At 52.3% G+C, this 13,379-nt stretch overlaps 1 protein-coding gene across 3 annotated transcripts in view; it reads right to left on the bottom strand.

Annotated features, from left to right (window-relative positions):
• Positions 1-8,375, bottom strand: part of MFHAS1 (multifunctional ROCO family signaling regulator 1) — a 31,857-nt gene extending 23,482 nt beyond the window's left edge. For 2 of the 3 annotated variants that reach the window (XM_075090911.1, XM_075090910.1), the window contains exon 1: positions 5,079-8,375. In XM_075090911.1, the coding sequence (XP_074947012.1) occupies positions 5,079-8,274 (3,196 nt within the window). In that variant the 5' untranslated portion in view covers positions 8,275-8,375. The remainder of the gene's footprint in view (positions 1-5,078) is intronic. The other variant, XM_075090912.1, reaches the window with a different exon arrangement.
• Between the last annotated feature and the right edge of the window lie 5,004 nt (positions 8,376-13,379).

The raw sequence follows: 13,379 nt of genomic DNA, 5'->3' as shown, positions 1-13,379 counted from the left end.
ATCATGAAACATTTGTTATCTCTTTCCTGGATGTGTTGTTTAATTTAGAGAATGCCCCACCACAGCTACCAAGCAAGAGAACCTCAAATGCTCACCACGTGATACACAGCTTGACACAAAGGAAATCCCTAGAGGTAAATAGGCTGTTTCTACATCATTACATAGAGCAGGTCACACCACTGAAGGGGTCACTTCAGCAGCATAGAAATCAGCTCTTGCTGGTAAGCTCAATAATCAGCACCAGAGCTGCAGAATCACACTAGCTTCCCCAAGTTCAGCAGCTGAACCATTCTCTTCTCCTGAATCACAGGGCCTTGTTCAGCTTTCTCATGACATCCAGATGATCTGCGTCCAGTGCTCATGCTGTGGTGAAGTCTTGCCCTACTGTATCCAATTACACCACAGCCCTCTCCTGAAGCCACAGCCTTCAAGAGAGCGTGACAACAGCCCCAAAACAACTGCAGCACCATCTTTGAAAGTCAGGCAAAAAAAGACTCCACCCTCAAATGGGGAAAATAAAAGGCTGCCAAATGCTAGCATCAGGCTCTATACAAGCAGGTGTTGCTCTACTGCAATTGTCTGCGCAAAAACCACCCCAGCCTCTTACAATTTAATTACAAAGAACAATTAGATACCTGACAATTAGATGCCTTTCATTGAGAGACAGCTCAGATTTTGGAGCAACTTCTGAGCCCTTCTGAGAACCAGTGTCACCTGCTCCCTTCCTCACCTTGCATAGGACTTGACAGCATGACACATCATGGGATCTTCTACCTCTCCATCTCCTGACTCCATCCCAGCCACCAAGGGAATTCATGCTTGCTTTTGACTCCAACACAGGGATGGTAAGCATAGTTCACTTCAGATCACACGACTAAGGTAGCCAAGAATTAGCCCTGCTCTGGCAATGACAGTATCTCACAGGGGAACCACATTATGATACTTCCAGTTGTACCCCTGAAGGTGACTGGCATATAATCCCTGCTTCTGCTCCCCTTCGATGTGGGAGATGGGCAGAGTAGAGGCTTGTGATTTCCTCCCTGTTCCGATACCTTCGGAAGGGGGCACCAAGGCAGGCAGGCGATGTGCAATTCCTCCCTGCAAGAGACTTCTTGCCAGTCCTCCAGTATCTCTCAAAGGTCCCAAATAGCTTTGCAGCATACTTTTGGAGAGGGGCTGCTAGGCTCACACACAGTATCTTTGCCAATGGCTTTCTGCCTGCTGTCACATTTTTAATCTGTGAAAACCCAGATCATCTTGCCTTGCTTGTGACAGGATTTTGCCCATTTTCTGCAATGGACACAGCCCCTGGCTTCCTTAGGTCTGCATTCATACCATTTCACAGACAAGAATAAAGGAAAATGACTGGTCAAATACAACACCCCCCCCACTCCAAACACCAAAAGGATCACACATCGGACATCAGGGTACCTTGTGCAGACCACAGCCTGGACGAGCCCGGGACAGCCCACACCCAGCCTAGCACAGAGCTAGAGGAGACAGCAGGAGAGCAGTTAGCAGGTGCACAGGAAGGCAAGCTTGGAAAATCCAGTCACATTTGTTCACACAAAGCACAGGTGTCTACTATCAGACAGATGGCAAACCACCCCCCACCCCTCCCCAACCCCAAGTCACTTAATAGCTTATGGGACATGAACAACCTAAAAGCCCTTCAGTCCAGGGGCTAAAAGAACATCATATACAAAAATCACAGCATTTCACAATGCCTGTGACAACCCAGTTGAGGTCTCATCATCTTGGAGTGGTGAACCATTTGTGTTGGCCACTCCAAGCAGGGCTATGCCTTTCTTAGCCTGACAGGGATACTTTTATTTACAGATAGTGAAATGAAGAAAAAATATATTCAACACACCAGTTATCAGCCGAGTGGATGACTGCAGCCAAAAAGCACACAGATTCCAGCTCAGATGCCAATTCAGTTACTATTACACCCAGCTACGGAACTCTTTCAAACACAAACTTCCTTATAAGGACCCTATCAAGGCATTTTTATATCACTTTTATTGACTGTTTGCTTGCAATAAACCCTCAGAAGACTGAATCTAGAATCTGAATTCTTATCAACCATTTCTTTGTACGCTAGCTTGTTCTTACAGAATTTGTGTGTGCATTATCAATGGAAGTTACAGAGCATGCAGGCACAGGACTGAGAGGGACGGAGAGGAAAAGCAAGGATTAATCCTAAACTCATGAACAACCAAGTCCCCTCTTTGAGGGGATTCCAATTAAAATTTTGGATGACCAAAGAATGCACTGTCGGTTTCATGAATGACGACACAGATTGCGCAACCAGACACACAGCTAGACTGCACTTCCATTTTTGAGCACAAATTTGGCAGTGTCTCCACAGAAATATTTCACTTATTAAGGTCAACAGGCTGCAAAGCAGCTCTTCAGTGCAGTCCTAAAAAGACCACAGCCCTATTTAAGAATTAGCAGTGTTGTAATTGCCAGGGATTTCCGTTGGAAGAGTTTGGAAAGAAACAGACATCTCCCTTGCTACACATTTTCATAACATTAGACCCATCTCTCTCCTACACCCTGTTAAAAAATTATGCCAACCACAATTCACTTGCAGGAGAGCAAGCTTGGCAGCACAACTTTAAACACTTACACCCCCCGATCAACAAAATTGGGGGGGAAAAAAAGCTCCAGCTTCACTATTGCCATTTAGGGGCTCCTAAATGGTCTTTTATTCATAGAACAGATACACAGCAAAGAATATTTTAGATTAAACACAGGCATTATAGGCGTCCCCAAGCCAAATGATGGTTCACATTTTTCATACAATCCAGGTCATGACTGGGCTAGATTTAAGCATCATCCAGGAAGACAAGCAGGTTTCTCAATTAATTGCAGCCTTTAATCACTCTTCAGCGCTTCCACACATCAGCCCAGCTTCTGAAATACATCTGCTCTTCCCCCAGCTAGACCTGCATAGTATTCATGTTGAGACAGTCACTTCCTGCCCCAAGGCACAGCCACTTGGGATGCTAAGCCCTGTGTCCCTGGCAGCAAGGCCCTGCTCCTCCCCAGAGAGCTCTGGAAACACTGCAACCCCCTTTCCACAGGCAGCATCACCCAGGTGGCATTTGGAGGCCTGGCACAAGCCCCTGCTCCTCCCATGCCCAACAATGCACTGCTTACCTTTACCTCACCTTCCCAGCACACCCGGCCTGGCTCCCAGGAGACAGCAATCCTTTCCAACCTCTATGGAAACATATATGGCACAGCCAAATCCAAAGGAAAAGGCCCTTTGATTTCAATGTCCACTTCATGATTCTGGACCTGGTCTGACTGTCACCAGTCAGCAAAGATGCCAACTGCCTGCAGACAGTCCAGGTCCTCTTCACATTTTACTTTTAAAGCATCATCGACTCACAGGGGAAAAAAAAGGGTCAGCCACAAAACATTCACCAAGAAGAAAAAAAAAAAAAAAGAAAAAAGGGGATATGTGACTGTAGACCTGAATTATTCACAAGCTAAACCTTCAACAGCAACCCATCACACCAGCACATACAGTTTGCTGTCTTGGCTAATTTTGGTGGGGTTTTGTTTGGTTGGTTTTACTTTTTCTTTATGTGTTCTGTGGGAGGTGGGTTGGTTTTTTTTTATTTTTCAGACTTGGCTGTTTCGGGGGGTTTTTTTGGAAGGCAAATCACATTACCCCAAGCACCATGTTAGCAGCAAGACCCAGCATGCGGACACCACTGAGCAGCTCACACAGCATGGGTTTGCACCCCCCCCAGCCCAGCAGCTCTTACATAAGCCAGCACAGTTAGAGGGAGACGCCATCCACTGAGCACACAGCATCTCCTTATTCTCAAGGTCCACATTAAAAAAAAGAAAAAACAAAACAACCCTCCAAAACACACCTTACCATTCACATTTGCCTAAAAGCCAGTTGAGCACCACTGCTTGCTTTAACTCAAATCATACTCTGCTTCCCCCACAATTTCAGGCTACCTGTGAATAAACAATATTCCAACACACTTCCAGCATGGGCTGGGGGGTGTGTGTGTGTGAAAAATGCATCTTTCTAGAGCGCTGCTTACAGTCCAGAGTGTGTTTTGATTTCATGCAGATCTACACACCGAAGCACGTTTCCAATGGCTCCTGCAAGCCCCAGAGCTAACCCGGTGCAGGAGGGAGGAAAACACAGCTTAGCAGGCAGTACCTGCATACATACAAAGTAAAACAGATGCTGCTGGAAAACACCACCGATAAAATCACGACTTTAGAGGCGACAGCGTTAAAAAGCACCACGACTAGTCACATTGCAGAGTAGAGAGATTATGCTTTTATCATTAGATGAAGGAGGAGAGAGGAAGGAAAACCGTTGCTCTCAAGAATAGCTCCACAAGACGCAGTCTGGGAATCACTTCTAGGTGAGACACTTAAACAAAGAAGATGGAGTATCCCTCTCTCTTCAGGGAGGAATGCTTCCTGCTAGAGACAGAGCTCAGATACGAGAAAGAGCTTTTTATACAGGGCTATGGAGACCAACACACCCATTGTCTACCAGCAGGAGCCTTCCTGCATTCAAAGACACTGCAGCACAGGCCAAGTTCTGGGGGTGGAGGGTTGAAGGGGGGGGAACAGGGGACACCTGCGGTCTTTTAGGCACCCCTATCTGTGTTTACAAATAGCCCCAAGGAAGGGGGGAGCTGCAGGGTAAAGAGAATTAGAAAATAAACCGGAGTGCCATTTAAAGGAATCAAAACAAGGAGAAGGACAGGTCGGGGCCTTTTCAACAATGGCACCATAAACCCTCGGGGCCAAAACCCAAAAGGCAGAGAGCAAAGGCACAGACAAAGGGGCATGTACCACCCCCCTCATCTCAGAATAGGGTTATTTTAAGCCTGTCTCCTTGGAGCTACCCTAATATTTTCTCTTATGATTTAAGTCATGAGAGTCAAGGGAGTTAGAACAGAGGAGGGGAGGAAATTAAAAAAAAAGAAAAAAAAAAGACAGACCTAAGACTAACACCGTAAGGCTCCCTTCTTGAAGGGGCAAAGCCCCAGAAGAGATTAAAGGCAAGCTGGGCTATGCCTTACCTGGAAAAGTGTGTGGGTTGGGTGACCCTCTTTTAAGGCACTTTGAACACAGGACGTGCACAGTGTAGTACAGGCCCGGCCATTCCTGGAGCAGGACATTCAGTTCTTCCACTAAAGGGGTAATAGCTTGCCAAGCTGTCCAGATATTTGGTAGGGACGCATGACTAGCAATAGATAGAGTATCTGGCTGCAGAGCTCCCCTGGCAGGCCGGTAACTCACCACCACGGGCACCTTTCCCCGGTAGGCATAGATCTGGTATTTGCCATCTGACCGCTGAACCACGTGGCTGTTAATCTGGACACTGTAGCGTGCAAACAAGCCGGGTGGGAAAATGAATGGAAAGCTATATTCAATCTGCAGCTGCTCGACCACAAAGGACTGTCCGCTCAGATTGGCGCCGTTGATCCACGCCTCTGCATGGGGCACCTCATTTTTCACGTAGCAGGGAAACTTGTACCAAGCGGCTGCCCCGTTTAGGGGCTTGCATTTGGGTTTGTTGACACAGTAACAGAGCCCCATCTTCTCCAGCAGCTCCAGGATGAGCTGCAGATCCTCCCGGCTCTGGATGTGGGGCTTAAGGAGGAGGCGGATAACATGAGCAGGGAGGAGGCCGTGCAGCAAGAAGCCCTCCACGTAATGATGGAGCTGAGTGGCCCTCAGTTCATCAATGTGGGTGTCGCTGAGCAGTTTCTGGAGCAGCACGGTGGCATCCCGCTGGCAGAAGACATTGAGAATGTCTATGAGCCGTGGCAGGTTGTGGAACACATACTCCCGCAGGGTGAGGTGCTCCTCAAAGTAGAGCAGCTTCCCACTCTCATGCAGGTAGGACAGGGCGCTCTGGAGCCGATCCTCTGTCAGGCCTGCCTGCAAGCCCAACCGGGCAGAGTCCCACCAGCTAAGCCACAGCTGCTGAGCTTGCGGCTGGAAGTGCAACTCCTCCAGCACTTGCCAGGATTTGGGCAGCACCCGGTGCAGGTTTGGGAAGATATCCCGGTGCTCAGCCACCGAGAGGAGCTTGTCCCGCAGGCGACGCACCTGGCAACGATCCCGGCAGCTGAAAGGCAGCACTGGAGAGAGGATCTGTGGGCGGTGGTTGAGAAGGTACTGAAACTGGGCTTTCTTTCGCCGCAGGTTCTTGTCTGAGACCCCATAAAAGGCAGCGTGCGGGCTGGAGCAGCGCAGGTCAAAGTCCTGTCCCAGAGCCTCATCCACCTGCTGGACCAAGCTCTGGAGTCCCTCAGCATCTCTCTTCTCCTGCAGAGCGATCTGGTGATGGATGTCCAGGCACTTCTCTTCCAACTCCCGCTCTGCACAGAGGTCAGCGTGGGTTCCCACCATGCACACCACAGCATGGGGCACCTTGGAACCGAGCCAGTGCAAGAAATAGCCCACAGAGGGGTAGAAGTGCTGAGGGACATAGGCACTCAAATTCACCACCAGCACGTACAGGGCTCCGGGAGAGAGGAAGAAAGACTGGATCACATCATAGGTTGGGTCCCCCGCCAGCTCGTACACAATGAATGTCAGGCCCCTCTCTGCATCTGCTGTCCAGTCCATCACCTCGATGCCCTTGCTGCCTCCTGGCAGTCCCAGTCCCGATGGTACTTGGGAGGCATCCAGTGGCAGCAACTGTGCAGGGCACAGAGTTTCCCCTTTCACTCGGTGAGAGGGCATGTGAGAAGGGATGTCCTGCTGCTCTATGGGGCAATGTTCCAGCTGCTGTGTGGCAGGTGCCCATGCTGAGGAAGCATCCCAAGGCTCCGGGAAGGGACAACACCCAACTGGTATTCTCCCAACATCCTGCTGCTGCCCGGGGCACCCTCTGGGATGGCTGCTCCCAGCCTCCAGACTTCCCACATCCTCCCTCTGCCCATCCTCCTCCATGAGGCATCGTCTCAGCAGGGTCTTTCCCGCATCCTTTAGGCCCATGAGGACCAGCTTGAGGCGGGGTTTAAGGGCAGGCTGGGAGTGGGCCAGCTCCTGCTGGTAGGCTGCAATGTAGGGTATGCCTTTCATACACACCTCGTAGGGGGGCTGGATGAGGGGGTTGTCTTTGACCTTCCACAGGGTGACACGGGAGAGTTGCCCAAAGCCCTCGGGCAGGATGGCAATCTGGTTGCCTTGCAGGACCAGCTCCTCCAGGCTGTGGAGGAGCACAATGGAGTCGGGCAGGTAGCGGATGCGGTTGTTGTCCAGCCAGAGGGTGCGGAGCTGGCGGAGCTGACAGAGGTGAGGGGGCAGTAGGGTGAGCTGATTGCGGCTCAGGTAGAGCTCCTCCAGACTGGGCAGCGCCAGGATTGCAGCGGGGAACTCCCCCAGCAGATTGGAAGAGAGGTTCAGCATCTTGAGCCGCTGCAGGCTGCCGAAGCCTGCGGGAAGGGCCCGCAGCCGGTTGCCGTCCAGCATGAGGCTCTCGAGGGCGCTCAGCTGGCAAAGGCCGTCAGGCAGGGCCGCCAGCCCCGTGCCGCTCAGCCAGAGGATCTTGAGACGGTGGAGGGCAGCGATGCCCTCGGGCAGGGCCCCAAGGTGGCGGTTGCCAGAGCAGTCGAGCTCCTCCAGGGCAGCCAGCTCCAGCAGCTGGGCGGGAAAGGAGGGCAGCAGGTTGTGGTCGACGTCGAGGGCGCGGAGGTGCCGCAGGCGGCCCAGACCCTCGGGCAGGTGGCGCAGGCGGTTGAAGCTGAGGTCGAGCTCTTCGAGGCGGCCCAGCTCGGCCAGGCGCGGGGGCAGGCCCGGGCCCTCGGCCCCCAGCTCGTTGTGGCTGAGGCTGAGCTTGCGCAGGCCCCGCAGCCCCGCCAGCGCCCCGCCGTCCCCCAGGCCCCGCAGCCGGTTGTGGCTGAGGTCGAGCTCGGCCAGGCGGCCCAGGTGGCGCAGGGCGGCGGCGGGCAGGCGGCTCAGCCGGTTGCGCCGCAGGCTGAGGACCCGCAGCCCGCTCAGGGCGGCGCCCACCTCTTCGGGCAGCTCCTCCAGCCCCCGCCCGCTCAGGTTCAGCGCCTCCAGCTCCCCCAGGGACGCCGCGGGGGGTGGGCGGCGAGGCGCGGCGGCGGCGGGAGCGGGGGGCGGCGGCCCCCCCGGCGGCCCCGCGTCCGGCTCCGGCTCGGACTCCTCGGGCTCGCCGGGGCCGCCCTGCAGCTTCCGTGCGCGCAGGGCGGCGTCGCGCCACAGCCGCACCGCCTTCGGGGGCTCCGTCTGCGCCATGGCCGGCGGAGCGGGCCCCCCGCCCCGCCCTACCTGCCGCCGCCGCTGCTGCTCGCCATGAGCGCCGCCACCGCCGCGGCGGGGTCGCGGCTCCCCGCGGCTACGCACCGGCACTGCCAGCCGCGCCGCGCCGCCCCGCGCACGTAGCCCCCGCCGCCGCTGCCACCGCCCCGCTGGGGGCGGGACGCGGTCTCGGCCCGCCCCCGCGCCGGGGAGAGACGGCCCCTGCCGCAGGGACGGACGGCCCCGGGACTCCCCGCCCCGGCCTGTTGGAAACCTCCCCCCCGCCCCTTGCCGGGCGCCGGCCGCTCCTCCCGGGGAGGAAGGGTCCGTGCCTCCCGCCCGAGCCCCCCGGCCTGTGGCTCCTGCCCCCTGTACCGCCTGTCAGGGGCCGGGAGAGCCGCTCCGCCGCCTCCCGACGGCCCCTCGGGTGCCCAGTGGGGTGAGCCCACCTGGCGCCGGGTGCAGCGGAGCGGGACGCGGGAGCGGTGCCGGCGCGTCCCCGGGGGTCGGCAGGAGCCGCCGCCCCGGGGTCTCACCCGGCCCCTGGGCTTTCTTGGCGGCGTGTGAGCCGCACGGCTCACCCCGGCGAGGAACAGCAAAAGCTGTTGTGCTGCTGAGCTCCGCCTGCTTTCTGCACCAGGCAAAGGCTGGGTTTTCATCCAGCCCTGCAAGAAACCGAGGTTAACCTTCCTTCCCATTAAATAAGTGTGTTTCTGTGCTGGAGGGTGCAAAAGCTTGTGACCCTCCGGTTAGTCAGAGCAGCTCTGCCACCTTCCTGCCACGCTTTGTTTCCTTTGCTGCATACATCTGGCCAGATCCTAAACACTGCCTCCTTCTTCAGGGTCCTCTTCAAGCTTTGCTCCTAGGGCTCAGAGAAATATGCCTGGAAATTTCCACTGCTGCTACGAGGTGGGGGGGAAACGGAACCGGTTTATGGTGGGGCCGTGAGGCAGACTGACGGAGGCTGTGCACTCTCCGATCTCCCGAGTTGCATGACCTTGCCCTAACAAATGCCAGTGATGCACTGTGGCCAAAGGTTCAGCAGTTTTAAAATGTCACCCACTTTGTACAACACTGACTACTCCGGCGTGCTTCAGGGTCCTGAGAACAGTCACTTTCTCCCACCTTCTCATGTTGTAACAGCTACCATGAAAGCATGCTGTAAGCTATTAGTTCAGAGCTACGAAGAGAAAGAAAAGCATTGGAAATGAAAAGTGGGCCACGGGGCAACCAGTTTCACAGCCTTTATTCTCTTCTTTATTGTGGAGAGCCCTCACAAGAACAGTGCGTTCTCTTTTGGATGGCCCCACGCATCTAACCACGCTCCTGCTTGGAGAGAACTGACCCACTGCGCAGCTATAGTCACTGCACTAAATCACTAAATTTACCAATTACTAAAACTACAGATTGCAAAGGCTCAGATTCAGTTCCCGTCTTTCCCATCAGTGACAGACAAGCGGGGGCAAAATCATCTTTTCAGGCCCTCTGGGTCCTAACAAACCTTCACCAGGTTTCTGCTAAATGCCTTTCTGAGCATGAGGTCACTCCAGGCAGGGAAAAAATTGCAGTGTTGGCTGGTAAAGCCAAACAAAGGATGCAAAGGACAGGGAGGAAAGCCCACAGGCCTAGGAGAAGGGATGGCTGTGTGAGGCTAAGACCCACCTCCAAGCAGGGCTCAGGAGCTGCCCAAAGTCAGCAGAGGTGGTCCTGGAGTCTGGGCCCACGGTTTGGCTCCAGGGCCACCACTCGGGCTCAGGGAGAACAGGTGTGCAGGGATACTTATGTTTTGGGAGGCTCTGCTGAGAGTGATTAAACCTGGGGATAAAGCTCTTCCCATCCTTCCTGCTTGGCTGGTGTTAGATCCTGACCCTGGGAAACAGAGATACTTCATGGCCTCTTGCTAAATTGTGACCATCTAGAGCTAGTTTCCAGGTTTGCCCTCGTTTATTTTCAGAGCATCCCTGCATTGTGTTAGTACATCTTTTATTTGGGCTAACCCACTTTTTGTGTCTTTGCTTTTCCTGAAGATCGCTGGGGAAGTAGCTCTTGTCTGTGTGCTGAAAGAGGCACTCTCCTTCCCCGCTTCAAAATCAGCACATTCAATTCCTGCTGGGGAAAGAGTAATTCTCTTCTATCCTCTTGTCCAACTGCTTGTGATACCAGGTCGATGGTTTAATTTCCAACTCTCTACATGCAAATCCACTCAGGCTGTTGCTATCAAAGTCATGTTTTTAAAGCAAGATGACATTTCTAGGAAGAAAAGCTCTCTGCAGGGAGCTCTGGCATAAAATTTGCAGCTATTTTTTTTCCTCTCTGTGCCTTGTGCAGGTAAAGACAGAAAGCAGCACCATTATTGGGGGCTAGCCATCCCATGATGCCCAAGGGCACTGCAGATCGTCTCTGAAGCCAGGGCAGGCTCCCAGTTGCTCTATGATCTGCAGTGTAACCCAAAAGACTACCACTCTGCACTATCCTCTTGCTTCCCACGGGAAAACTGGACAAACCCCTCCACTGGGGATGCTTCAAGCAGCTGCTTGACTCAGCCAGCTGAAACACACCAGGGAAAGAGGTGCTTATCTCTGTTTGCCTGCTACTGGAGGTCATGGTCTGTATTAAACACATCTTTCTGAACAGCATGCAAGGACAGCCAGAGAGGGTGTGGCCTAAACAGGGAAAGTTTTGACTGACAAAACCCCTATCACAAAATATGCAAAGCCGCAGGAGCTGACTGCCTCCTCAAGGTAATGGAGTGGAGGAAAAAAGTCATGCAGCACTAGTCAAACTTTGATGAGCTCCTGTAGATGGTGAATGAAGCTAAGCCAGAAAAAAACATGACCAGCATGCTGGTGCAAAGATGTCCTCAGTGCTGCTCGGAGGTTGTCCGAGGAGGAAAGCTCTCGTGCTTTCTCAGGAACCTTACGTTTTACCCTACTATACCTGCACGACATAGTATCTAGTATACCTGTGCAAATCTACGAGTAACTTCAAACAGCAAGGGATGGTGTCTGTTGGCTTCTTCAACACAATCACCACGGTTAAAGCTGCCAGTTATGACTGAGATACTTTCTGGGGAAAGGGAAGATTTTGTTTCTCAGGTAATGTAGCTTTTGCTACAGAGCTAGATGATCCCTTGTCCTCCAATCTGCTTAGGCAGAGGAGACATGTTTCTCCAACCAGGACTTCCTCACTTCCTCTTGATTTATTTGTCAGCATATTACAAGTCCATTAAACATGAGCACTAGCATCCTGGATGCTGGTTTTGGAGGCATTTCCTGTTTGTTGGAGCTTAAAAATATTCAGAAACCATCCTAAGCCCCTCTCCTCGCTGCCATCAGCTGGGGCTGAGAGGCAGGTGGCTGTAAAATTGTCAGCAATGCCAGAAAGCATTTTGTTTAAAAATAAAAAAGGAAATCAATCCCATTTCAGTGGATTCCATTATATACCAGAATTGCATTTGGAGTTATTAAATAGTGGCCCTGGAAAGTCCTATTGATAGAATTTAATTATTCAGCTGAAGTCTGAGGTGCCTCCACTTTACTGAGCCCTGCAGCTGCATCATTAATAAGATTTCTATCTAAAGCACCTCCCTCCTGGGTCAGGTAGAAGACACTGAGTTATCAGTGGTATTTTAGAGCCTGACTCTGGGCTTTGTGGGACAAGAGGTGCAAATGTAATGAGCCACTCATGACAGGATGTGAACATAAATCAGCTCAACAGAAGCATCAGGCCACTGTGGCAAGCGGATGCTGGGAGCACTGTGGGCCACTTTAAAGCTTGTGGGCTTTGGCATCAGCACTGAGCGAGGCTGGCATCCCCTCGGGAGAGTGCTTGCCTGCCACACCACCAGACACACAGCCCAGATCGTAAAAACCCTAGGTTCCTGCTTCAGCAGCAATTGAAGAAGCCATGTTTCCAAGGACTCAGTGCCTGGCCAGGGCTAACTGAATGCTTTCAAAGAACCTCCCCATGTTCTTCCTCGACCTTAAGAAGAGATCCTGTATGGATGAGGAAATTTTGCCCAGAACTGCATTCCCCACAATTTTGCCCATCGTTTCTGCAGGAATGGTATGAATCTACCCCAAGGCACAACAAGCCATATACAAATGGTGATGGCAGCACTTGAAGGGATCCTGGACATGCTTTGGGCAGGGGGAAAAGAAGTGTTGGGGTGGACAGCAGTGCTGCTTGCCTCATCTCTCTGGAGGGGAGCAGTGCTGCTGTACATGTGGGTCAGGAAGGTGGAGGCTTGGGAAAATTGGGGGCTGCAATGGGATAGGGACCCCCAACTTTGGGGGTGACCCCCACCTCCTGAAGAGGAGGTGCATCCTCAGAACTGCTTGGCATCACACCCTGTGAAACCCAGGGCCAGGTCCTGCTTCCCCACGGTTTCACAAAAGAGCAGAATGCACCTCACTCAAAAGAGAAAAGCGGCAGTATGTTTCATCAAGGTACAATAATAATTTGACATGGCTCAATAAATTTGGTGGAATTTAACAAAATTTAACAGTGGTTTACCAAGGTTCAATAAGTTTGATGGCAAGGTTCACTTTATTAATTACTGCATGGAAGAAATATTCAAAGGAAAATTGAGTTAGAATTGAGTTAGAATGATTTACACAGAGACCAGAGACAAAAAGGGTATGGAAGACTCTTCCGTTGATTTACGGGGTTCAGAGTGGACCCCCTTGCTTTCTAAACTCCTGATGGAGCTTAGGTGCAGCTAGGTCCAATCTTAGTCTCAGACAATGGTTTATGTCTAATGGAATTATCTATATAAAGTTTACGGTAATTAATATTTAATAGCTACATGGATTAGTAATGTTCCTTTAGTATTAATTCAGCATGTTATCAGTCACTTACCAAAGATCTGCAGTTGGTAACAGGTCTCTCTGCCTCAAGGAGCAAACTTGAGAGGTGTCCCAGCTCAAGGGGAGATCACCACCATGCAGCCACGCTACCTAGCAGGGAGAGCTCAAAGCAGGCTCACTTAGGCTGTCATAGGATAAAGTGGTTGGCTCCTAGTCAAATTACACGTGATAGGAAAGGTACGCATGAGGCTTCTTGTACCCCCAGCTTTCTTTGTTCCTTGATAAATGAGTCTT

Source organism: Phalacrocorax aristotelis, chromosome 4 (assembly GCF_949628215.1).
Source record: "Phalacrocorax aristotelis chromosome 4, bGulAri2.1, whole genome shotgun sequence".
NCBI lineage: Eukaryota > Metazoa > Chordata > Aves > Suliformes > Phalacrocoracidae > Phalacrocorax > Phalacrocorax aristotelis.
Note: the sequence above shows the minus strand (reverse complement) of the source record. Positions and strands in the feature narration are given on the sequence as shown.